General features: G+C 36.4%; 1 protein-coding gene across 7 annotated transcripts in view; it reads left to right on the top strand.

The window, feature by feature from the left end:
• The window catches only part of LRRC7 (leucine rich repeat containing 7), a 491,842-nt gene that overhangs the window by 390,375 nt on the left and 75,699 nt on the right, over positions 1-25,768 (top strand). For 6 of the 7 annotated variants that reach the window (XM_070268846.1, XM_070268842.1, XM_070268844.1 and 3 more), the window contains 6 exons: positions 979-1,103; positions 3,137-3,385; positions 8,193-8,393; positions 16,426-16,537; positions 16,748-16,928; positions 18,593-20,273. In XM_070268846.1, the coding sequence (XP_070124947.1) occupies positions 979-1,103; positions 3,137-3,385; positions 8,193-8,393; positions 16,426-16,537; positions 16,748-16,928; positions 18,593-20,273 (2,549 nt within the window). Of the gene's footprint in view, positions 1-978; positions 1,104-3,136; positions 3,386-8,192; positions 8,394-16,425; positions 16,538-16,747; positions 16,929-18,592; positions 20,274-24,140; positions 24,282-25,768 lie in introns of all 7 variants that reach the window. The other variant, XM_023641858.2, reaches the window with a different exon arrangement.

The raw sequence follows: 25,768 nt of genomic DNA, 5'->3' as shown, positions 1-25,768 counted from the left end.
CTTGAACCTTAAGGAAGTCACCCTTTGGTTTTTCAGGCAGAAGTGTAATAACTGAACTTTCAGAATACTTTGCAACTAACAAGGAAATATACAATAAAGGTGCTCCTTTGGGAAAGAGTTTATCCTAAACTAAGCACTTTCGTTGCATTTGTATGTGATCTTCACAATAGCGTTGCAAAAAAGATACTATCTTTAGCCAATATTTTGATATAAGTTAAAGATTTATAAGCCATTTATTTTCCCAGTTAATTTGAGACATTTAGACTAATTGAGATCTTAATGTTACAGACTAAATTTTCCATGTTTGTTACCCTAAAAACAGGCTCCCCTCTATTGCCCCCTCAACACGCACACCAAAACAAAAAGTTGCAATCATGGACACTTTATTGAAAAACCAACGTTATGTAGTAGCTTTCACAAAATCCTGATAGAATTTAATGGTTACAAATACAGGCTCTGTAATCACACCGACACGGAATAGAATCCTGCATTGGCCACAAAGAAGCTGTGTGACTTTGAGCAAGTCTATTAACACTCAGCTATAGTTTTCTCATTAATAAATTGAGGATGATATTAATACTACCATTGTGCTGGTGTGAAGATTAAAAAAGATAATGTTTTAAAATGCTTAGTCCAAGTCTCTCTGTTATTATTATCCTCTAGAGAGCCTATTCTCTACACTGGAAAACTTTCCAATCCCAATATATAATTAATGTATACTTAGGAAAGCTGAATTTGAGTTAAGATATTAAAAGACCATGTAACAAACATCAAGGGAATTTTATTCCTTTTTTCTCTTTCTTTCCTTATTTCTTTCTTCCTTTTTCTCTGTTTCCTTCTTTCCTTCTCTTTCTTTCTTTCTTTTTCTATTTTTGTATTTGTTCATAGTACCCATCGCCATTTTTTGCATAGCGTACTAAGCTCTATTAATAACACTTTATGTAAAAAAAACAATAATACTTTGGAATCTAACTGTAGATTTCCAGTCAGACAGTGACAGCTTTAACCCTACCCTGTGGGAAGAGCAGAGACAACAACGCATGACAGTTGCCTTTGAATTTGAAGAAAAAAAGGAAGATGATGAAAATGCTGGGAAAGTTAAGGTGAACTATTTAATTTTTGTTTCTTCTCTCTTCTCATTATCTTTGTTTGTCCACTGTTATTATTCAGATAGACTTTGGGACAAATTGAGTGATCTCTGCTAGAAGGTCACATACATCTTCAAGTCTCATGGTGGTACCTTTCATTGTAGCAGGATGGTAATTTTGGAAGCATTAGTGTGCTTCTGAAAGAGACTAATGTCCCAGTCATGACTGAGCAAACATGATATGCCACCTCATCTTACAAAATAACAACATAAAAGAGATTCAAGCTGAGAAAAAGCAAAAAAAAAAAAAAACCAAACAAACCAATCTGGGTAATGGGCATTACCAAAGCATCTTATTACAACTTTGAGGCACTGAAATGGTTTTCTTTCAATCACTGAGCAAGGCATCATGCAGACTGTATGAGGCCAAAATACACATTGTTGAAGAGCCAATGGATTAATGTATTATAGTGGTATTAAACTCTCTGAAAGGTTTTGTGACCCTGGGATATTTGAGAAGAAGTTACAAGTTTTAAAGGTGAGTGCAGGTGATATTCCTTAGGGAAAATAACTTCAATTTTTTCACTTCAAAGCATGTTTTAAAAATTCCTCTGTTGGAACTAATCTAAGTCAAGTAACAAGATTGAATTTTAAAATTTATATTTTTCTATTATTTAAAATAGAAAATATCAGAATTGATATAGATTTTAACTCAGATCTTCATGTTATCGTCGTGGCAACATCTTGAATCTCTCATTAATTTTTATGGTATTATTTGTACGCTTTTTCTGTCATGGATATTAACAGCTCTCACTCTTAGTGACCAGTTACCTGAGTAATTGTACATGCATCCTATTAATAGATCTAGATTGTGTGATGTGTTCTTTTCTGTCCCTTTAGTCCCATTCTCTAAAATTTTTCTTAAATCAACATACTCTAGAACCTTACTAAAATAGACAGTAAGGTGATTGACAAGGCTTACCTATATCATTGTGAAGAACCCAAAATGGATTTCCAAATCAAAATGACAATTTTGTTAAAGATTTGGGTTTAAGAAAAAAAATGTTTCTGGATGGTTGGTTAGTGCTATCTAATAACCAAAGAGACATTTTTTTTTAACTTGTGAATTCCTGGAAAAAATAATACTAAACTAAAAATAGACAAAGACCTTTAGAACATTTCTGTTCTTCTTTTAAGGATTTCATATGTTAAACCCAGAACCAATGGATGATGCATTCTATACTGGACGTCTGGTTCATTCTTTTACTTCATTGACTGTCAAATACTACATACTTCTTTTTAAAAATCTATATTCAAAGGATCCAAGAAGAAAAGAGTGCTTGTAATATACTCTGGAATATGTGTCAATGAAAACATAAAATATAGTAAATGCAAACACTTATTTAGAAGCCCTGTTTGTGTGTTATGTGATCAAGTTTGTTTATAATCACAGTAGGTTCATTATACTTTAGAGTGCATTTTCAATATATTTATTGATGTTTGGATTACTTATATATTGGTGAAACAATACGTGTTTCAAAAATCTCAAACTACTTGACTTTGACTAATTTGAATATTTCCAATGCCATTGGCTATTGGACAAATTAGAACACAAACAAACTTCTAAATAAATCATCATAGAAGTATGAAGAATTGACTATACTGAAATCTTACACTAAATTAACCATGCTTTTCTGGTTCATTACATGTACATTAAATTTAGCACCAATTTGCCTTTAATTTACATAAAATGTAAAAAGGAACCACTGACCTATGCCATCAACTTCCAAATGGACTAGAGTATAATGCCCTACTTAGAGTGTATATAGTGTAGTATGAATGCTGCCTTGTGTGGAGAAATTGTGACCCTTTAGCTTCATGTGGTATTGGTGCTGTTTTATTACATAGAGTTAAAACTAATTTTCTGATGGTTGTTTTAAATGCATTACCCAGAGTGAAAAAAAAATCAAGAGTAGAAAAATGATAAAGTGAAAGTATTGCTACAGTGCTCCTCTTTCTCCCAGAAAATGGAGATTCCTTCTCCCACAGGATCTCTCCTGCCAAGCCCCCTGGGAAAGGGGCCAGCGTGGGATTACTCTCCAACCTGCCAGACTGTCTGGCGATTGCTGCACACCATGGGCCAGGTGTGATCAGCAGATCCAAGATATGCCCGTCCCCCAGAATGACCCACAGCTGGCATGGGGTTGTATAAGTGGCCTCCAGCAGGAAAGGAGCATGTGTACTCCATTGCCAGTTGCAGCACAATCCACCACTCTTCCCTCTCTAAGTGGCAGACAGGTAGGCCTAGGTGTTTGAGGTAGGAGAATCCCCCTTGTAGAGGCAACCTTGGAACAGTGGTTAATGGGGTATGTTCTGCATGATTTGGGGGAAGATATGTTGATCATATAGAAACCTTCCAATTGCCAGTGTTTGATCCAATTTAATTTTTGTTCATTAACATTGGCAGTGGGGTGGGGAGAACTGAGTCAGAGGGGAGGGAACATCAATATGAGAGCCTAATGGTGGGATATCTGGAATGGTTTTTGAGTTTGGTGCTTCATTTTTATTTATGTTTTTATTTTTAAAGATTTTTTTCTTTAAAGTGTGGGAATACCAATAGTTCGGCAGAATGTTGATGACACTGTTGATACAATCTAAATTGTCCCTGCACCTACATACATTTTTTTAATAATATCAATTCTGGGGGAGATTAACTAACTTGATTCTTAAAATAGCCTGAGATTTGAATGGAGATTTGCTGAGAGTGAACTTCGAGCACAAAGATGAATATTTGTTTAAAAGCATCAATTTCCCTTTAATTTGAAGGCGCAGATGATGAGAATTCCTGTAAGAGAAGATTGGTTTGGGAGTTGTGGCAAATAGGACTTCCTTATCTCAGTGGGTTGGGTGTCTAGAGTTTAATGGGAAAAAAATATCTTAATGGGATGTGAAAGAACACTGCATTTTACAAACTTTGCCATCCACATGTAATGGACTAGATTCTTCTTCTGTGTCTTATATTCTTTCTGCAATATAAGGCAAGCTGAGAATGCATTTTCCTAACTAACACTGCTATAGGTTTCCTTTCTCTGTAAAACCTTCCAATTAATTCCTAGAATAAGATATTTAATCAGTAATCAAAGCATTAACTATTATTTCTCTTACTGGAATTTACAAGCAAATCAAATTAGAATTAATTATTATATAAGAAAACCATAGTTCTATGTGAACTCAAGATCCGATCTCTAAGTGCCCTAGCTATTAACATTAATTATTTCTTCATGGCTAAATTTTTGGGAGTCTCCAACATCTTGCAGCTGCTATTTGCATTTACTGCACTTTATTTAGATCTGAGATACATAGAATGTTGTGAAATATTTATTTTCCAAAATTAAAATAAAATAGCATTTCAGTAAAATCTTGCATTTTAGTAAAATGTGTATGTAAAATGAGCAAATACTTTATGGTGAGTGATATACACAATATTTGAGTAAGAACATAATTGACAGATTTTCCCATCTATGTGTATAATAAATGAATTTGTCATTCCATACTAGAGTAAGGGAATATTTTTAGCCTATATATTTAAAATATAAAGACACTGCTTTTGTATTTGGGCATTGCTGAACTATTAATATAACTGTGTTCATGGTCATGTTTATTCATTTCCGAAGAACTGCACACATGAGTTGAAAAATAGGAAGGAAAACCATCTGTAAAAGAATATAAAGTATCCTTTTACAAAGCTTGCAAACAACAGAATTATAAGATACTATAGTTTCATTTAAAAAGAAATTATAAGATATTAGCTTTATGTTTAAAAAAATTGAAATTGTCTTGTTATTTAACTCAGTAAAGCTCACATTTTAATGTATAGTATTTCTTCCAAAAGATTATACAAATACGTGCTGCACACACACCAGCAAATGGCTCTGAGCCAAGTAACACTTGTGTAGCATAAGCTTTGGAGTCAAAGGCCTGAGTTCAAATCTAGACATTGCTACCTAATAGTTGGAGGACCTCAGGCAAGTAACTTACACTGTCTGAGGCCATTTTCTTTCTGTAAAATGGGAACAGGTGCTACAATGGGTTGTGAAATTCAAATGAGATTTAATTATAATTAGAAATTATTAATATTGTTAATTATAATCATTTATTGTTTAATTATGTTTAAATCTATATGGTAAATAATAAAATAAATATTATTTTATTAATAACTAATAATAAATATCCCTATAAAACATTTTGCATGGTGCCTGGCACGTGTCAGATACTGAATAAATAATAGTCGTTACTGCATACAATCTGAAAAAATATCCAGACAGTTGCAAGTATTATGAGTAAACATATATATAATAGAATCTAGATTGCCAAAGGATTCCAGATTTCAAAAATACATAAGTAGCATCTGCTATTAGACATAGTGTCTAATATCTGCATAGAACTTATAAATTTTCAAAGGACTTTCACATTTATTATCTTTTGAGCTTTAGATTAACCCAAGTGTGTGGGAGGGATATTATCATTCCCAATTTACATGAGTAGAAACTAGACAGAAATATTAGTGGCTGATAGCTAGTTGGGGGTAAATCGGTGGCTTAAATTTAGGTCTTCTGACTCCAGGTCCAGTAAGTTCTGCTGGTAGACTAGTAAGTGGGAAGCAAGCGGCTTATTGTCCAGGTGGAACAAAGCCAAGTGTTATGAGACCCCCGCGCTTCCACAGTCTGGGGAGGGGCTTCTTTCAGAAAAAGAATATAAAATAACCCTGTAAATAATACATAAGTAGGGCCCTTCACAAGGCTTTGGAAAGAGCCCATGCAAGTGGCAGGCCCTAAAGCTTAAGTTTCATCACCTTCATGGCAAATCTGCTTCTGTTTCTAGATTTGAAATTTTTTATAGAGATAATATACCCAAACATATTCTGGTGATGTGACCAAAGTAACACATTAACTTGCTTATAAAATAATCAGAAAATGTTGGTACCATGGCCATTAGTAATTAGTCATCTAATTGTGTCACATGGGACATGGCATCTGCAAAAAATAGATTACATTATTCAATGAAGTATTTAATTCAATTAAGGAGGAACACTTCACATTTTTTTTTGCCTCTGATTCAATTTAAAAGTGTAATTTTAGCATTGCGGATTTTTTAAGGTAAATAGAATTTTAATTTAATACCCTACTTGAAAATTATTTTTCATTCATATACCACTGGTTATTAAAAATTAAAAGATAGTCTTAATTGGCATAATAGTCATACCATTCTTCAACTTACATTTTCCTAAATGTAGTTTTTTTACTTTTAGCCTTCGGATATCAGGTACTTTTAAACAAGTTCAACAATATAATTCAAAACTTAGATTTAGTTTGTGATTAACATTTCTAATACCAATTTAAATAGCAGATCCAAGAATGCATGCATCCCAGTGGATCTTGTCTAGCATGGATATCGTTCTTTTTATGTTTAAAGAATGCATTATAAATTAAGTACCCTGAAATATATTTATATTATACTCTAACAGCTTATACTTTTTTTATGTAAAGTCTAAGTTTTTCTTGGGTTATATTTTTGTAGCTTTATTTCTGTATATTATTAATTTCATCCTTCCTTATTTGGAAGTATAAAAGATTAAATTGCATTTGAACAATATTTACACTAACAAAATTATCTGGTTTTTCATCAGCTTTCCAAAAATTTATTGGAAAAGAAATTTTGTAATTTTAGTACTGAAAAGAATGTTGGAAATCATCTGGTGAATCCAATCCCAGTATTTGATAAGGAAAATGAGCCACAAGGAAGATGAAATACTAGAATAACAAAGTTGGTGGATTTGCTAAAACTGCAGATGAGCAAAAGTGTTTGAATTCATATTTTTAATCCAGATCTATACCACCATCATAGTTTCTTACATCCCATAAATTACATGGGTGTGGGTGGGCGGGTCTGTGTATGCCCCTCCCTCTTTCTCCTTTGCTCTCTCATTCCCACTCTTCCTCTTCCTCCTTCAGCTTCTCTTCCACATTCTCTCCTTAACCCCCCCACACACTTTCCACAGACACGTACTCACCACAATCACGTAAATCATTCCATTTTGTAAAGTTGGTTCTACTCAGATGCAAAAAAAGCGAGATTGTTGGAATTATCCAGGCCAAGTAAATCTGCCCCTTTTTTTCCCTCCCACTTCTTTTTAATCAGCATGGACAATTTGCGTTTATTCCATTTAAGTATATTATAAATACTCTGATGCTGGAATATTTTATATGGAATGTCTCATATTTTCTCTCTCTAAATTAAATGTGAAAAATAATAATATATATGTTCCCTGAAGTTACACTGATACACTAAAAATGTGTTCTAGAATGGAGATAAATATCTGAATAAATATAAACCAAAATTTACATTTATCTAGAATATCTTATAAAATGTTCCCTATTTTTTATTTCTCTTTATTGTAAGACATTACCTACAAAGCCTGTTACTTTATTAGGGTGAAGACTAAGTATAAAAGCCATCCTGAAGCATATTTTCTTAGGTATTAACAAGAATTAGCTACCCTACATTTTGATGTAACGTGCTAATTAATATAGAGCTGATGCATATTTGGGCAGCAGATATTGTCTACTCCCCATTTTTTTAATACCTGATAACTCTACTTGTAAATCTTTGGGAGCCTTCTCCCACCACTTGCATTGATACTCCAAAGACATTTTTAACATCAAAATAGTTACTTACAAATAACTAAGATAGGGAAGGGAATGGCCTCCAAAGTATAAAAGCAGCTAATAGTAACTTAATTAAATTTTTCAGAGATTACCAGTCGTTTAAGTGTTTGACCTACTGCTATTTCAACCATCTATAGGGGATGTCTAAAGATAGGATATAATCCAAAAATTGTTTTTCATCTAGAAGGATGGGCAGGGGTGGGAGAAGTCCCACATGGCAGAATATGAGAAGAACACTGTGTGTTCTACTCTACAGTTTGTCAGCCTGCTCAGCACTCACTATATTGCATTTGGTTATACTACTGCACATCAATGGAGTGGTTTTGTGAACATGCTGCTGAAGGTATTTTTGTGTTAAATTTCTTTTTATAAACTTCTAGGTTGAAATAAACCTAAAACGATATCCAACTCCTTACCCTGAGGATTTAAAGAACATGGTAAAATCTGTTCAAAATCTGGTGGGTAAACCAAGCCATGGAGTGCGTGTTGAGAATTCAAATCCAACTGCTAACACGGAGCAAACTGTGAAAGAAAAATATGAACACAAGTGGCCTGTAGCTCCAAAGGAGATTACAGTGGAGGTATTTCAAGGTTATTGGTAATTGCCAGTGTGGTTTGGATTTTTTGGAATTATTAAATAATGTTTTTTTTAACTGAATAGGTCTTCCTTGATAAGTGCATTTTTCTCCTAAAATATAAATATAAAATATATTTTTTTCTCTACTCTTTCAAACTATGAGGGTTGCATTTAATAAATCACAGATAAATGACAACCACATGTCTTAAAGTCATTAATACAGCTCCAGAAGTTCCAATATACACAGAAGTAATAATTCACTCACCCAGCGAGGCCTGGCCAGTAAGTGTATTACATCATTTTCATGATATTCCTTTGGCTACCCCAAACTTGTGTTGTATGAGTCATTAGAAAAGACTAAATGAAAACTTTTTTTATTCTGCAAATCTCAGTATAATTCCCAATCAAATTTAGAGCCAACTTTTTTCTTTTTTTAATAATTTTGTGCTTGGGTTACAGCCTTTTTAAGAAACACTACTATAAACAACAAAAAAAGAGATAATTTTGAAATTGAGCTTTACGGAATCTAGTAATGTGAAGCTTAATTCCTATATTTTGGAATGAATTAGATATTTATCTTTATCAATTTGTGTGGTCTGAAAAGAATTCAACTACATTTATGCCACCTCTGTACTATCTCATCTACTCTTCAGCTAATTTGATGATCACCTTTCTGTCTTCATTAGAAACATAATCGGTATGAGTACATCAAGAAATTCCTAAACCTGCTTCTCAACAATCTAAATTAGCAAAACTCTTTTACAAATCTGCACTTCAGAGCATCAATTTGTTGCATTGATTAAACACCAACTGCATATTTAGCACTGTGCTAAACACTGTGAGAGAGAGAAAAGAAATATAAAATGTGTGCATAGTCCCCAAATAATTTAGAGCCTAGCCAGGTAAACATAACACAGATGACGTGATTAGAGAACATTTTATATAAAATATGATCACGTAGTTGAATGTGTGATACAGAATATAATGCTCTATGAAATTGGAGAGAAGTAATCATTGCCAATTAGTTAAAAAGTTATGTGAAACAGTTTAAGGTTGAACTGCATTTTAAAGATTGGACGACTCTTTTAAAGTCAAAAAGACAGGAAGGCATTCCAGGCAAAGGGAAAAGCTTGAGCGAAAATAAGCATGGTGTGCGTGCACATCTCCCAGTGGAGGTACCAGCCTGCTCCAGAAAAGAAGACAGCTGGATAACTAGGGAAGAAAATTTAAATAATTACTCACTTTCATTGCTTTTTCCCTTCTGCTTATAAAACCAGTATTATTATATTCTTTCATTTCCAAAATATTACAGATATGCTATAGCAAAGCAACAACCTTTTCTTTTGTCTCTAAGATTCTATAATAATATAAAAAGAAAGAAAATTGGCATTTAATGAGTACGAACTAAATACACATACACTTTATATTTAAATCTCATGTAATCATAATTGAATGTCAAAATAGCTATGAGGTCATGATGCCCCATAAATTGAGTAACTTTACTACAAAATAAGTAGATCTTAAAATTGCTTAATACAGAGATGGGATAGGTGAAACAAGAAAAAGTTGGGTTGGGCCATGAATTTCACAATAATAATGGAGAAAAATCTTAAAATTGTTCCACAAGCAATTCAAGCTTAACAAGTCCAAAATTAAATTTAATATTTCCTCCACAAACTTGCTTGAGCTCCTGTATTCCTAGTCTCGGTCTCTGCTGGCATCATTATCTACCAGTTCACTCAAACTGGGGATTTGGGAGGTATCCTAATTTCTTTTTCCATCTTTCTCTCCACTCCCCCTTCAATCACCAAAGCCTCTACATTTTCCTCTAAGTGCATCTCATCCATCTCCTCAGGCCCTCAACTCTGTCCTGCCTTGCTCTAAACCTGGCAACTTTTTGGTTTACGTTGAGTGCTTTGCTAACGATCTTTCTAAAAAATTCTGCCCTCCTTGAAAACGCTGCAGTGGCTTTGCATTGCCTATCTAAGCTTCTTAATTAGCTGGAGTAGCCAAACTAAATAGGGCTAAGATTGAAGCTTAACCTTCAGCTTTATATTTATTTCTGTGATTTCCCCACCCTTTCTTAGTTCTCTTCTTCTGCTGGCTTCTCCTCTTGAATTAAAATTGCACTGGTAACAGCAATACTGTTTCTAAAATTGAAATTCTAGGTCTCCTTTCCACAACTTGTAGCCATCCTAGAGAAAGGAGCAGCTGTTGCTTTCTATATCATCCTCTTGTCTCAAACTGCTGCATCTGAATTAAAGGGCCATACTCCATTTATTCAACTTCCAGATACAATAAATACAAATAACCAAGTGACTATCTGATAAGTGTATATTACACATTTTAATTATATGTTTTTCAAATGTATACTATTTTTGAGTCATTGCTATTTAGTTCACTGCCAAGAATGTGGAGGAGGGTATCACATGCTGTGATATAGTGATCCATGTGGTTAAATATGGAAAACCAAGAGAAAACCAAGAATAGAGGTACACAGAACCAGAGGCAGAGAACAGAAAGACAAAACAAGGTAAATAGATTACAACTGCAGCAGGGAAGAGGGAAAAGGAAAGGGAAATCAGCATTGCTTGATCACTTTCTATTAGCCAACCGTCTGTCAAGAATTGTAGCATCTCTTATCCTAGATAGAGAATATGACCAGGAGAGCCATATGAACAAGGAAAACGGGGGACGCAGAGCTTCCCTTCTGCTCTTCTTTTCCTTTATCCTTGCCTTGTGGAGTTTGCGTTTGCTCTTTCCCCAGCATCTTAGTCGTTTGGGCTACTATAATAGAATAGCATAGATTGGGGGGCTTATAAACAAAAACATTTTTTTAAGAAGCCGGATTTTATTTGTATGTAAAAATCAATGCTCAACAGACTTAAAATCAAACTTTCAAAGGCCCAAAGATATCAGGGGTTAGTATACAGTTATAGCCAGGTGCTGGCTATTGGTCCCTCAGTCACTAAAGGCAAAATCATTTCTCACAGTTCTGGAGCCTGGGAAGTCCAAGATCAAGGCGCCAGGAGATTCAGTGTCCAGTGAGGGCCCACTTCCTGGTTCACAGATGGCTGCCTTCTCGCTGTGACCTCATATGTTGGAAGGGGCCAGGGAGCTCTCTGGGTCTCTTTTATAAGGGCACTAATCTCATTCATGAGGCCTCCACCCTCATGACCTAATCACTACCCAAAAGTCCAACCTCCAAGTACCATCAGATAGATTTCAACATAAGAATTTTGGGGGGACACAAACATTCAGTCTTTAACACCCAGTTCTTTATATGGCTAGCACTTCCTCATTCTTCAAGTTTCAGCTTAAAGTTTATCTCAACAGGAAGCCCTTCCGTGATCGCCCTAATGGGTAAGGACCCTCTGATTTTCTCTATCACATCACACTGTATCTTAGCATCAAATGTAATGAAAACCTTTTTGATTTTCTTGTTTATTAACTTCAGCTTGTGAGCTTCACGAGAGCAGGGACCGTGTCTGTCTTGTCCACCATTGTCCTCCCAGTGTCCGGCACAGTGCCCAGAGCAGAGAAGGAGCCCAGTTACTTTCTGTTGAATAACTGAATGACTGATACAGTTTACTGTTTTGACTATGGTAACATGTCTGTCTTTCCATCCAATTAGAAGTTCACTGAAAGCAAGGAGAATTTCTCTGGATTTTTGTTGAATTAATGATTAATTGAGCTTTGGCTGCCATTCCTATCCACATTTTATCACCTGCAATGTTGAATAACATGTATTTTAACAACAATCTACCATATGGCCAATAAAAAGAAATCCGTCTTAACTCTGATGATCTAATATATTATATATATTAATACATTAATATAATATTATGAGTAAAGGTAAAATATTATGATGGAGATTATTGTGGAGCAAGGAAAGCAGGGAAAAAGGACAGAAGGAAAGAGAATGGTACAGTGAATAAAGCTATAACATAAAATAAGTAAAGGCTTGAGGTTCATAAACTCTTCGTATACAAATGCCTTTAGTGTCTTAGTAATTTTGTTACAAGGACCCTAGACCAAAAGAAATACCTAACAGTTCCATTTATTAAGTAGTTAGGTCTGAATAACTCAGTAATTATTTATGCCCTACTTAGACATTATTTGAAAAATAATACACATAAATTGAAAGAGAAAATAATATTTTCATTTCATTTTTAAATAACCAAAACTACTTATTAATGGAATGTGTGCACCTATCACACACTGCCTGCCTTCTCAAACCTTGGAATCTTATTGGCCACTACAACTCTAATTTCTGTTTCATGTTGATTTTCAAGTGGCACTTGATTTTTGATCACAGCAACCACCAAAAACCCAGCTTCACAAAGATTCTCATCAAAAGGAATGTACTATCTAATGTTGACCCTGAGAGCTACCTGGAGGTAGCAGTTCACACAGTGTCTGACTGAAGCCAAGTATTGCTTTGTTTCCTTCAGATATCTAAAATAACCCAGGTATCCCTGTGATTTAGCAACAGCACTGTGGGTGCCTCAGAGCACAGTCTGAGAAAAGACAGAAAGCCTTTGAAGTCTAGAGGACATGAATGCAAATTTTGAATCTACCCTGTTACCAATTATATGACCTTGACAAGTCGGGGAAATCTTTCTGAGACTTGGTTTCCTTGCCTTTAAAACATTCAGAGTTTTTGTGGAGTATTTTATGTAGCTCCAAGCACAGTTCTTGGCACAGAGGAAGGCTACCACAAATGATAATTCCCTCCCCCCAACAAGAGAATGATGTGCTAACCCTGCCCCATCCTCTTTTAATCCTTCTGTGCGTCACTACCCTGCATTAAAGAAAATTTCTGAATGGGTACATGTTCACCACGTCCGTCACGTTCATAATGGCCCTGCACTTTCCCTTTGCTAGGAGACTCAGCACAATTTCTGTCTACAGAGAAACCACATCTTTCTCCTAGTGACAGAGGACAGTCAACTACCCTTAAAAACGTCCTTAAATGCTATTATTAATACTAGACCTGGACTCTCAAAAGCTCAGACACAAGCATGTTTCCCCCTTTGATTTCTCTTGTAGGCTCCCTTTCACTACAGCAGCAGCAGCAGCAAAGATTTAGTTTGAACAGTGGAAGGGCAACGGGGTAAAAAAAGGAAGTTTACCTTTTCTTTCCCCTCCCGCTCTGTCTCCTCACCGGAAGGACACACAGTTCAATGTACTTATAATGGAGTCTCCACTAAATGTGATTCCCTGCCAGTAACTTCCACTGTCTTCACCTGTAGACGTAGTCCCAAAAGCTTCACCCACTTTTTCAGCATGAACTTGATTCCTCCAGCCTATTTATAAAAGAATTTATAGAGACAAAGTCAATGAGTAATTTCCTTTGTTGGACAGTTAACTTTTTTCTGTGGAGGTGGATTGTAGACGAGAACTCTTCTTAGCGTAGATAATATAGCACCTACAGTATCACACAGAAGGCCTTCAAGTACGACAGATCCTAGTTCCAATCCTGGCTCTACCACCTACTAAGCTTCTCACTTGCAATTATGACTTCTCTGAGGTTCCATTGCCTTACCTGTGAAACAAAGATGATGCTAATAGGTAACTTAGAAATACCAAATAAAAATAAAAGATTATCTTTTAAATAAACAACAGGGATAATATAAAGTGTTTCGCATAATAGCACAGTAGCAGACATGCAATACATTCTCTGTAACTGCTGGCCATCATCATCTTCATCAGCATCATCTTTTTACTCCTGCAGATAAGAGAGTCTAACTGGATCAGTGCAAATCCATTATTCTTGCCTCAGTAGTGTTATGCTAGGTGGAGGGCTACAGAACTCTAGAGAAGTGATGCAAGTTCACGATTAGCTGATAGCATACTCTCTTCCTAGTTGCTAGGGCTTTTTTTTTAATTATTGGCCAGGGCCACAGAGACTTGAATCTGAGCCAGACCACAGCTACCGTGCAAAGCTCCGGTCACAATTTTGGGATACCAGTGTGAAAGTTTGATCTGTACATACAAAACTTGAGTATGAATGCATAAGGCATAAAGAAAAAAAATCGTGAAACCTTTAACTATATTTACATTTCTGTGCTTGTACAACTATTTGTTTTGTTTTTTTTGACTAAAGCAAAATGCCTATACTTCTATATTGTCATAGGAATATTTCCTTTTTAAAATACTATTTCAATGAAAAAGTTAGATTTATCGAATGTTAGTACTAGACAGAAATTTTCACTAATTCCTTTTATCTATTACCTTCATTTGATTGATGAATTGAGTAAGATCTAGAGAGGTACACTGACTTCCCCAAGGTAACCTGATTAATAATTGGTAAAGCAGGAAGAAAACAGAAATATGCCACCTTGTTCCTGAAATCTTTTTGAAAGTCTTAACATATTTTCTGCCTTTCATGGTACCATTTATCAAACTTGCACCTGTTCTACTTACACATTTCTTCAAAGATGAGTAAAGGCTTTTATTCTGTATTCTGTCAACTTAAAACTTTATCATAAGTTTCTTATGCTAAACCTTTGAAATAACTTTCAAAATCCACAAAAACACAGACTTCCCTCTTCATCTCCAGAATTTCCATCAATCCCCCTCTTTCCTACCCCTCTTCAAATTTGATACTGCGTTTTAAGGCACTAATGTGCTCGCAGCTGAGCTCACCAGGAGGCAGCACAATAAATTTATAATAAGAGTTTCTGTTTGATTATACCAACCAATTAGTTATAAGGCGGGACTGATTTTATTTATTATATTTTGGTCCTCAAGTATATTCTCTCTCTGATTTAACAGAATATTTCTATATGCATTACATTAATGTTCCAAACTAACAAGTACTAATGAGTGAAAAAACTGAAAATTCTTTAAATTCAAATTTCTAAAGGTTAATAAAAAAGACATAAAGATAACTGCTGTTCATAAATTTATATCACTACTTACGGGCATAGATGAGACATTTTTAGATCTAGAAGAAAGTGAGAATTTGGTATTTTTGCCATCCCTAATGCTCTCCCACTCCCAAGTTAACTTGGAATAATAATTTGAATTGTAGAAGTATAAAATTCACGGGGTTTTTTGCATGTTCATTTGTCATTATGAAGTTATATTCTTTTTTTTGGTGAGAAAGATTGGCCCTGAGCTAACATCTGTTGCCAATCTTCCTCTTTTTGCTTGAGGAAGATTGTCAGTAAGTTAACATCTATGCTAATCCTCCTCTATTTTGTATGTGGGACACCGTCTCAGCACGGCTTGATGAGAGATGCATATGTCCACGCCCAGGATCCGAACCCGCGAACCCTGGGCCGCCAAAGTGGAGTGAGTGAACTTAACCACTACGCCACCAGGCCAGCCCTTGAAGTTATATTCTTGTACCAGTGTTGCTCATTACACTCAATGAATGGATTTAGAATGAAGATTTAGCAGACTAGACTGATCACAAGAAAACTTAAAACCCTTAGGAAGAAGGCATGGTAGAACTAAAGAAATTGAGATCACTCGGGAAACAGTATGAATTAAGAGGGTGATGAGCAGTCGAAGCAGGACTTATAGGACCCAGTTGTGCATTAATATGGCTAAGGATTCAAAAAAAATCTAGTTGGTCAGTGATATACTTTCCTTTTAGAACTCTAAAGAGAGTTCACCCCTTAGAACTCTTACATTTGTATATACCATACATTTGTATGTATCATATTGCTCATATATGGCTTATCATACTTCGGTCCTGTGTTACAATGAACTATTGTAAACCCCCCGAGGGCATGGGTGACATTTTGTCTTTCTTTGGAAACTCCACAGTTCTTTGCACAGTGCCAGGCATATAAACAACATCCCAAAAATGTCTTGTGAATAGATGGACTCGTTTAAATTAAAAAACAAAACATTTTAGTGCTTACCTCAGAGAAACATACGATTCACTTCTCCTGGTGCTCCACAGTGATCTAAATTTTAGAGCCCCACCTTTAAATCTGAGCCAAATAAAGATACTGCCATCGTGGTTAACCATTGTTTAAATGTTTACTTTCCTTGTCCTGTATTATTATATCTCTCAGGATTCTTTTGTTCATCCAGCTAATGAAATGAGGATTGGGGAACTTCACCCTTCATTAGCTGAGACCCCTCTGTACCCACCCAAACTTGTTCTGCTAGGGAAGGACAAAAAAGGTAACTGTGAACCTGGTGTGGAAAATATGCCCCAAATGCATGTGCATGATGAGTCACCAGTTGTAAATTCTGATACACCATAGTCTATAGAAATATTTTACAAATATGTATTTCTAATATTAATCGATATGCTGTTTTTCATACTTCCTTTTCTGTGTTTATAATTGTCGGTGTTCGTAGCATTATAATATTTTCCCCTTTACATTTCAGAATCAACTGATGAGTCTGAAGTTGACAAGACTCACTGTCTGAATAACAGTGTTTCCTCAGGCACTTACTCAGACTACTCGCCTTCCCAGGCTTCCTCAGCATCCTCTAACACCCGGGTTAAAGTGGGGTCCTTGCAGACAACCGCTAAAGACGCAGTACATAATTCTTTGTGGGGTAACAGGTGTGTTTAGAATTCCCTCTTTTCTGTTCCCAAATGCTTATTTTCAGCAACTTTTTAAAAAAATGAAATCTTAATTTTGGAATTGTATTCAGCACCTGAGTGATGTAGAAGACAGAAGGGAGCAGGTAAGCAAATTTAGTCCTCCTGGGATTCCAAGAGTGGATGGATCCATCTTACGCAGCAAAACCATTGCTTAAGGGAGAGATGGTAGGAGATTAACAGGTGGAGGCGATAGGACAAAAAGTTATAAAAATGAAAAATTGTGTTTGCCCAATACTTATTTATGACACATTTGAGCATTCCTCCATCCAAAAGGGTGTTATGGGTTAAAGTAAGATGCATGGAAAGCACTTGTGTGCCTAACACAAAGTAAATATTCAATGAATTTTTTATTGCTATCATCATCATCATCATCAACATTTTATCACCACCTGGAACAGTTAGGATGTAAGTAAAAGTATTTAATCTTTCCCAAATGGCTCCTACTCAATATTACCTCCGTTTACAGATGAAAAAACAAAAGCTACGGAGTGCAATAAAGTGACTCAATGAGGTAGTATTTGCCCAGTTCTGATGCCCTTGCTTCGTAACTTGTTGCTGTGTTTTACCCTGCAAATAACAGATCAAAATCCTCATACAATATAGGCAGAAATGACTTTTATTCATATTTTACTGATAATATCACTGCTGTTAGTAATATATTCTTTGGTAATTAATGAATAACTATTTCTGTTCATTAATACCCATGACAAAAGTCTTAACTCTTTCAGTTTATAAATTCATTATTTGTGATATATAATTGTGATATAAGCTGAGGTTAGTTTAGGTACTTTTGGAAGATACTTTCTAAAGTTACTTTTTTTAATCAGCAAAAGCACTTAGAAGTCTTTCTCTCACTGATAAGAGATGAATAATTCAATATTCTTAGTGTGCAAATGGTTTAGAATAAACTTAGATAAAGGAGCATCTTCTAGAGATACTATGATCACTGTTGTAAACTTGCCAATGACCAAAAGTCATAATATAATTTGCATTCTAGAAAAAGATACATGAATGTGTTCCCTATACAGTGGATTTAATGTCTTCAGTATTTGGCCTTCAAATAAACATTATTTGAAGACAATTTGGGTTCTTTAGATATACCAAGAGTTCATAAGAAAGGCACTCTTAAACAATAGTTTGGAAATGTGCTAAATCAGAAATTCCAGGGATGGGGACCAGGAGTTAGGTGAACCCACTTATCAAACAGGTTTCCAGATCATTACTGAAGGCCTATATATTTTTTCTTTTATTCATTCATTCAACAAATATGTATTTAATACCTACAATATGCCAGGCACTATGCTAGGCCCAAAGAGAAAAAATCTCTGCCCTCATGAGTTTACATTCTAGCAGAGGACACAAGAAAATACGCAATAAATATAATAGGTAAGTAAATTATGTAACATGTTAGAAGGTGATGATTACTAGGAAGAAATAAAAGTTAGAGCTGGGTAAAGGGGTGGATTTTTGTGGACATAAAATAATAATGCTACCATAATCATAAGCATGGATGACTAGTCAGTTAAACAAAGGATTGTGGCATTCTTGGCTGCTTATTCTCTTTCTGGTAAAACCCCAGCTCTTCCACATTTTCATATTTCTCCTTCCTGTTGTGTTCACAGGATTGCACAGTCTTTCCCACAGCCCCTTGATTCAAAGCCATTACTCAGCCAGCGGGAGGCTGTTCCCCCAGGGAACCTACCCCAGCGTCCTGACCGGCTGCCGATGAGTGACGCTTTCACTGACAACTGGACTGATGGCTCACATTATGACAACACAGGGTTTGTTGCAGAGGAGACCACAGGAGAGAATGCCGACAATAATGCTCTCTTAAATTCGAAATCTAGAAGCACATCTTCTCACGGACGCAGGCCTTTGATTAGGCAGGATAGGATTGTTGGTGTTCCCTTGGAACTTGAGCAGTCTACACACAGACACACACCAGAAACAGAAGTGCCTCCTTCCAATCCTTGGCAGAATTGGACCAGAACCCCTAGTCCTTTTGAAGACAGGACCGCTTTCCCTTCCAAATTAGAGACAACCCCTACCACCAGCCCATTGCCTGAAAGGAAAGAACACATAAAAGAATCTGCTGAAATACCTAGCCCCTTCTCTCCAGGAGTACCGTGGGAATATCATGATTCCAATCCCAACAGGAGTCTTAGTAATGTCTTTTCTCAAATCCACTGCCGCCCAGAATCTTCCAAAGGTGTTATTTCCATTAGCAAAAGCACAGAGAGGCTTTCCCCACTAATGAAAGATATCAAGTCCAATAAATTCAAAAAGTCACAGAGTATCGATGAGATTGACATTGGTACATACAAGGTTTATAATATACCATTAGAGAACTATGCTTCTGGAAGTGAACACTTAGGAAGCCATGAACGACCAGATAAAATGCTGGGACCGGAGCACGGTATGTCCAGTATGTCTCGAAGTCAGTCAGTCCCAATGCTGGATGACGAGATGCTCACTTACGGAGGTAGTAAAGGCCCGCAACAACAAAAAGCTTCCATGACAAAAAAAGTCTATCAGTTTGACCAAAGCTTCAATCCCCAAGGAGCAGTGGAAGTTAAAGCCGAAAAGAGGATACCGCCCCCTTTTCAACACAATTCTGAGTACGTGCAACAGACCGGCAAAAACCTTGCCAAGGATTTGGTTAGTCCCAGAGCTTACAGAGGATACCCACCCATGGAGCAGATGTTCTCCTTTTCCCAGCCATCTGTCAATGAGGATGCTGTGGTGAACGCCCAGTTTGCAAGCCAAGGTGCTAGGGCAGGCTTCTTGAGAAGAGCCGACTCCCTGGCGAGCTCCACGGAGATGGCCATGTTTCGGAGGGTCAGCGAACCTCATGAGCTGCCTCCGAGTGATAGGTACGGCCGGCCTCCGTATAGGGGCGGTCCGGATCGCCAAGGCAGCGTTTCAGTGACTGAGTCCCAGTTCCTGAAAAGGAATGGCAGGTATGAAGATGAACACCCTTCATATCAAGAAGTGAAAGCTCAGGCGGGAAGTTTTCCAGTTAAAAACCTTACCCAGAGGAGGCCATTGTCTGCAAGAAGCTACAGTACAGAGAGTTACGGTGCCTCCCAAACCAGGCCAGTTTCAGCTAGGCCTACTATGGCAGCTCTTTTGGAAAAAATACCATCTGACTATAACTTGGGTAACTATGGTGACAAGCCATCAGATAACAGTGATATAAAGACGAGGCCTACTCCTGTGAAGGGAGAGGAGAGCTGTGGTAAAATGCCTGCAGACTGGAGACAACAGCTGCTTAGACATATAGAAGCTAGAAGGTTAGACAGGGTATGTTTGGCATTTCTCTGTAAGAATATCCCTCCTGCCTTTAGTTTTCCTTTATTGGCATTTCTAAGCACATGTAGTGAAGCATGAACAACATGAATGAATAGACGGTCAGCATTTTATTTATCTTTATATTGTGGGGAAATTGATCATAAGAGTTTTTTATGGATGCTGTTTAATGCTCTTCGAGAGTCCATAACCTGTTAGGTGAATTATTTACCAAATCTAACCTGAATATTGTTAGTAAGAAAGAATTCGATTCTATTATGCGAGATGGTGCTTCAATTGCTTTCCAGCCGTTAAGGCAAAATGCCTCTCCTAGGACACAGAACGGTTCTGTAGTAACCTAAAGAGTATGATTTTTATTGAATCTATAAAAAGTGAGTATTTTGCCTCTTTCTGCACAGACTCACTTATATTAAAGTCAGGTTTAATTTGTTTATAAGATTTGCATATAGTTACTGCTATGGGACTACTAAAGTTATTACTTCTAATGAGCAATAATCTTCCCAGCAAGAAACAGAAAAATAAAATAAGCAGATTGAATGCCCTCCTACACATTACTTTATTTAATAAAAATCCTGCCATTTAGAGTGTGGGTTTTTATATAGAAAGAAATGTTTAAATTCAAATCATACTACAGACAACAAAAATAGATGATGTCTTTATGAAGACTACAAATGTACAAATTAGTGCGTATATTGGAGCAAAAAAAAGGAAATTAATCCCAATTCAGTTAAAAATTGAGGCACAAAGCATGGAATGCATAGTGATTGAGGAGAGTAAAAAAACAAATTGTATAAAGCCTAGAATCACTTTTTGTTGCCTTATTCATCTCTCTCTAAGAGAAACCTGATATTTCATTTTCTAGGACTCTGATCAATTGCCCACCGTCATCAAGTGCACGCTCTGGCTCTGGTGCAGAGGGCATTGTGTGCTCTGCACGGACCTTAGAATCTTAAGGGTCCTTTCTGTGAAAATAGGGCCTTTTGTTCTCATTTTCTGGGGTGTAAATGCTCAGTGTAAATTGGGGATCAAGGTAATAATATACCATTAGAATGTTTCACTCAATAGTTTTATTATTTTATTTGGTGTCCTGCTAAAAGCACAGGTCACTGCATTTATTATATATTTCTTTAATACTGAATTTTGTGTTTTCAGGTGTATTCCTTTTAAATCATTATATTGTTTGTAGGTCGTGTCTACATGACAAGGAAACAATTATTTTTTAAGGAAAGAGTGAACTAATAAATGTGGGTGTGGGTGTTAGTTTCTCAATGTGGAAATTGGTTCTGCCTTGCAAAATATTTCATCAGAATGTCTGTTTCAAATAGGTGTGCTCAGTCCCATTGAAGGGAGCCTCATCAAAGCCTCATGACTGGCTGTCAGTGGGAGACACCTGGTCGGTTGTCACCATGCCTTACCTCAAGTTATACCCTCCATGTAGACAGATAACTTGGAGGGCGAAAATATTTGGGGCCAAATAATACAGTACAGTTTGGGAACTCTGGCCTCGTGTAGACACGACCATACGTAACAGGGTAAGATGAACTAGTCAAGAAAGGTTCTAAGAAGCTTTTTGGAGCATATGTACAATGACTAGTAATTTGAGGCAACAGAAGAGTGAGTGAAAACAAAGCATGAGAAAGAAAAGACAAAATTCTAAGCCTTTGGTACCATCATGTATTTACTAGTTTCCCAGGTAAATGGTTCCTCCCCTTTGATCAAAGCTATTGAAAAGTAGGTGACTCCTCTAGTTGGAGCAGGAATTTGGAAGGAGGAAAATAGGACTCGGGGAGGGGCATTGGATCAGCAGAAGTCTAGAGGCCCTGCCTGCCCCAGATCCAGATAAAGAAAAGTAAACTTGTGTATATTTTCCATTACTGTGACAATACTTCCCTTTTGAATTAGTTTCCACGAATCCCCTGTTTGTTTATAATTCCCTCAGTCTGTCTTTCATTTTTCAGAGCAATTTCAATGTATATTCAATAGCTTCTCATTTAATTCCAAGAAATTAAATTACCTTAGAGTATTGCTTCAAGCCATCGGACCCTGGAGGCTCTTCCTCTTGAGTTATCGGAGTAACGTTTCTTTCCCCCTCCCAATTGAGTTACTGAGCTACTCAGGCTGTCTCTTACTTAAAACTTCCCAGCTACTCCGGAAGATGAATGCAGGGTACTGAGCACAGACTTGTTACGTAAAACTGGCTTTGACATCACTGTGCTACTTGACATTCTGTCCAAAGTCAGACTGCACCAGAGACGTGATGTGCTTCCTTCCCGGGAAGATTTAGTTGAGCAATTTGAACCCTGGAAATCAAATACTTACGCTAGAAACTACAAGATCTTTGTCCACTCCTCATAAAAGAGAACTGCCTAGAAGTCTGGACATTGGATAAGCTTAGCAGCCGAACATAATCTCAGTTAAAGATCCCCCTTGGTATTGACCTTGGAGAGGCAGCTGCAAGCACTGCCCTCAATAAAAGATGCCTGTTTTCTCCTTTAGTTTAACCTCAAGGCTCAAGCTTCCACTACAGAGCCCCACTGTGAATGAGAGAATTCAAAACACATGAACCCATATGTCTGCGGCTGCTACTCTTTCATAGGAGCTAAGAGAGCACTAGGTGGGAGTAATTTTAAACCTTAAGGAATAATTCAAGTGCTAGATTGAAATGTTCACTGTCCTTTTCAATTTTGACATGGTGACAGCAAAAATCTCTGGATGAAATCATCAGAGATTCATAAACAATATGATTGGTAGACGAGCACACCATCAGTATAATTGTCTTTCAGTTGAGTTCAGTGAAACTTTGATGCTAAAAATCATTACTTTGCAAATAACACCCTCAGAATAGAATAGCTGCCCACTGTTAATGTCCAATAATATTCAGTTTTTAGAAAGTGTGCTAAGTTAACTTCTGTAGTTTTTTTTTTTCCAAAAGAAGAGAATTACTTAAAGGGCCCAAAAGCTGTCAATTATTACATTTCTAGGATAGGTGGAAAGTGGAGGTTGTACTGATGGAAACTATTTGATGACAGGACATCGAAAACGTTTTAATTTTTAGATGAAGTTCTCTAGAAGAAAATTAAGTATCTATCAGGCACTTGGAATAACTTTAGATATGCCTGTTGAAGGGTAGCCACTATGCAAAATCACCAGAGTGTTCATAGGTATTTAGGTATATTAGATAAACAGCACTAATAGTTCAAATTATGATTCCTTTAGTTTCATTATGAATTTCTCTAGTTTAAAATGTAATTTTTAAGAAACAAAAATTAGAATATTTGGATCCACATACAACTTGACTGGTTTAACTAAATTAATCAGTAAATTCAATCAGCCAACGGTCAGATTGAAGGATTTTTTTGACCAGCTCTTTTACTGAGTTGCTGCAATTCTGCCTCCAGACTGATTTTGGCTTTCACATTGCAGGGTGTTAGTAATAAGGCGGAATTAGAATCTGGTATTTGTCTTTTGTATGTGATGATGTCACAATGTGAAAGAGACCATGAGATTTGCAGCTGACAAAGTTTAAAACCTCACTGTTTGACGTTTTTAAGTTCATACATGACCACAGATGAACAACATTTGTCCAGAGTCACTACCATCATGAAATATGAGATTTAGCAGCAAATGTAAACAGAATGTATCTTTGCTTTTTGTCTTTTCTGTAGTTTTGGATGGTACTCATTATGTGCATAACTAACACTGCTTACTGTATGCTTCTGTCTGATCAAGTGCATGTTTAAAAAAGGAAGTTACTGTTTGCCTGCTTAAAGTTAAATGTTATAAATTGAAACATGTTCATGTAATAATCAGTTTGTGGAGCATGTGTTCACACCCTGTCACATGATTATTTCCTCTACTCAGAATGCTGCTTACAAACACAACACAGTTAACCTTGGCATGCTGCCCTATGGAGGTATTTCAGCAATGCATGCAGGCAGAAGCATGACTTTAAACTTGCAGACTAAGTCTAAATTTGATCTACAAGAGCTACCTCTTCAGAAAGTAAGTATGGACTGCCCTACATGTGTCAGCATACCAAAGCCAATTAATGTTGTTTGTTCCCTTAGTGTGTTTAGGCTGTACATACAGCCCTGCTTACAGACTCTCAGGAGTCCAAAAAGCACAAGGATGAATAACGCGGAGCCTGAACTCTTAGCTGCTTACTGACTATTTGTAGCTAGACTGATGATCAGGCTCCCTCTTCAACAGCTTTGCTTTTTGGATTGAGCAGGTACATGGCTTTTATGTTGCTTTAAGGCTCATTTTTTTTTATTATTCATTTTCTTTTTCTTTTATTCTTTGTCTTTCTTTTGTGTGTGTGTATGTATATTTTTTTTCTTTTTTTGTTTTTTTGGAGATAGCCCTATCTTCTCTTGCTGATGCATTCTGAGAATAGAGATAGAAATTATTATTGGAGTTTCATTAATTCCTTTGGAAAAGACATAGACCCCTAAATTAGAATGGAAATTAAGTAGTTGGCACTTCTAAATGCTCTTTAGCCCATTTTCGTTGTGGGAAATATTACACAGAAGTAAATCCTGAGACACAAGTTTGTGAATTAACTGGCAAATTGTTGCTCATCCTAGGCTAATGAAAAGGTAGCAATTTCACGTGGTTTTAAATGAAAATGTAGGTTCATTTGAAAGGGAGTATACTGTAAGATGAAATATTTCCATTGCCAAAGGAACATTTCTCCTTGTTTTGTTCAGGCAAAACTGAAATGGCACGTTTTACCTGTTTAAGTGGATTACTGCCTTCTGTCTTAGTTACATTTCAATGGAGACTAATGAGTCATTTTCACACAATATGTCGTTATGACTATATTATTAATATAGTCATTAGCCTAGTAATTTTTTATGAAAAATGCAATGCAAAGTAGGGATAACAGAATGACAATAGCCACCAAATACTCCTCTCTTAATAGAGTCAATGAACATATAGAGCAAACTCCCATTCCAGCAAAATGAGGGTCATAAGACCTCAAATTCATGTTTTACTGTCAAATTAGTCTTAACAACAATTGGATAGTTTGCTTCCTACTGTGAGCAGAGTACTAAAATCAGAGACATTTATATTCACAGCTTTTTCATCACCCATGATCACTTTGAAAAAAACTTACTGAATTGGGAACTTTTGAATGTTGTTTTTCCTGTCCTTGGGCTCCTGTTGAAGGACCAGTGGTGTGTGGGTAGTTTTCTCTCCAGGGAAAAGAAAACAAAGCCCTGATTTGTGGTGTGTGCCAAGGTTAGTGATGTAAACACTCCTGCTATGGCCAATTTCAAGGTCCCGACTTAACGTCACTGAACTCGGAAGGAGAATTGAGTACAGTCGGCTCTCGTGAGCTAGTACGTCAGCCATGAAGGAAACTACTGCTTGAACTCCTTGAAATTATATCATATAGATAGCCCCTTATTTTGCCTAATTTTTAGCCTTACTTCCTCATCAATCTATAGAATAATACAGATATATTCAGTGTCTGAAAAATGGTA

Source organism: Equus caballus, chromosome 5 (assembly GCF_041296265.1).
Source record: "Equus caballus isolate H_3958 breed thoroughbred chromosome 5, TB-T2T, whole genome shotgun sequence".
Taxonomy (NCBI): domain Eukaryota; kingdom Metazoa; phylum Chordata; class Mammalia; order Perissodactyla; family Equidae; genus Equus; species Equus caballus.
The sequence above is the reverse complement of the archived record's forward strand: the minus strand, read 5'-3'. Positions and strand labels throughout refer to the sequence as shown.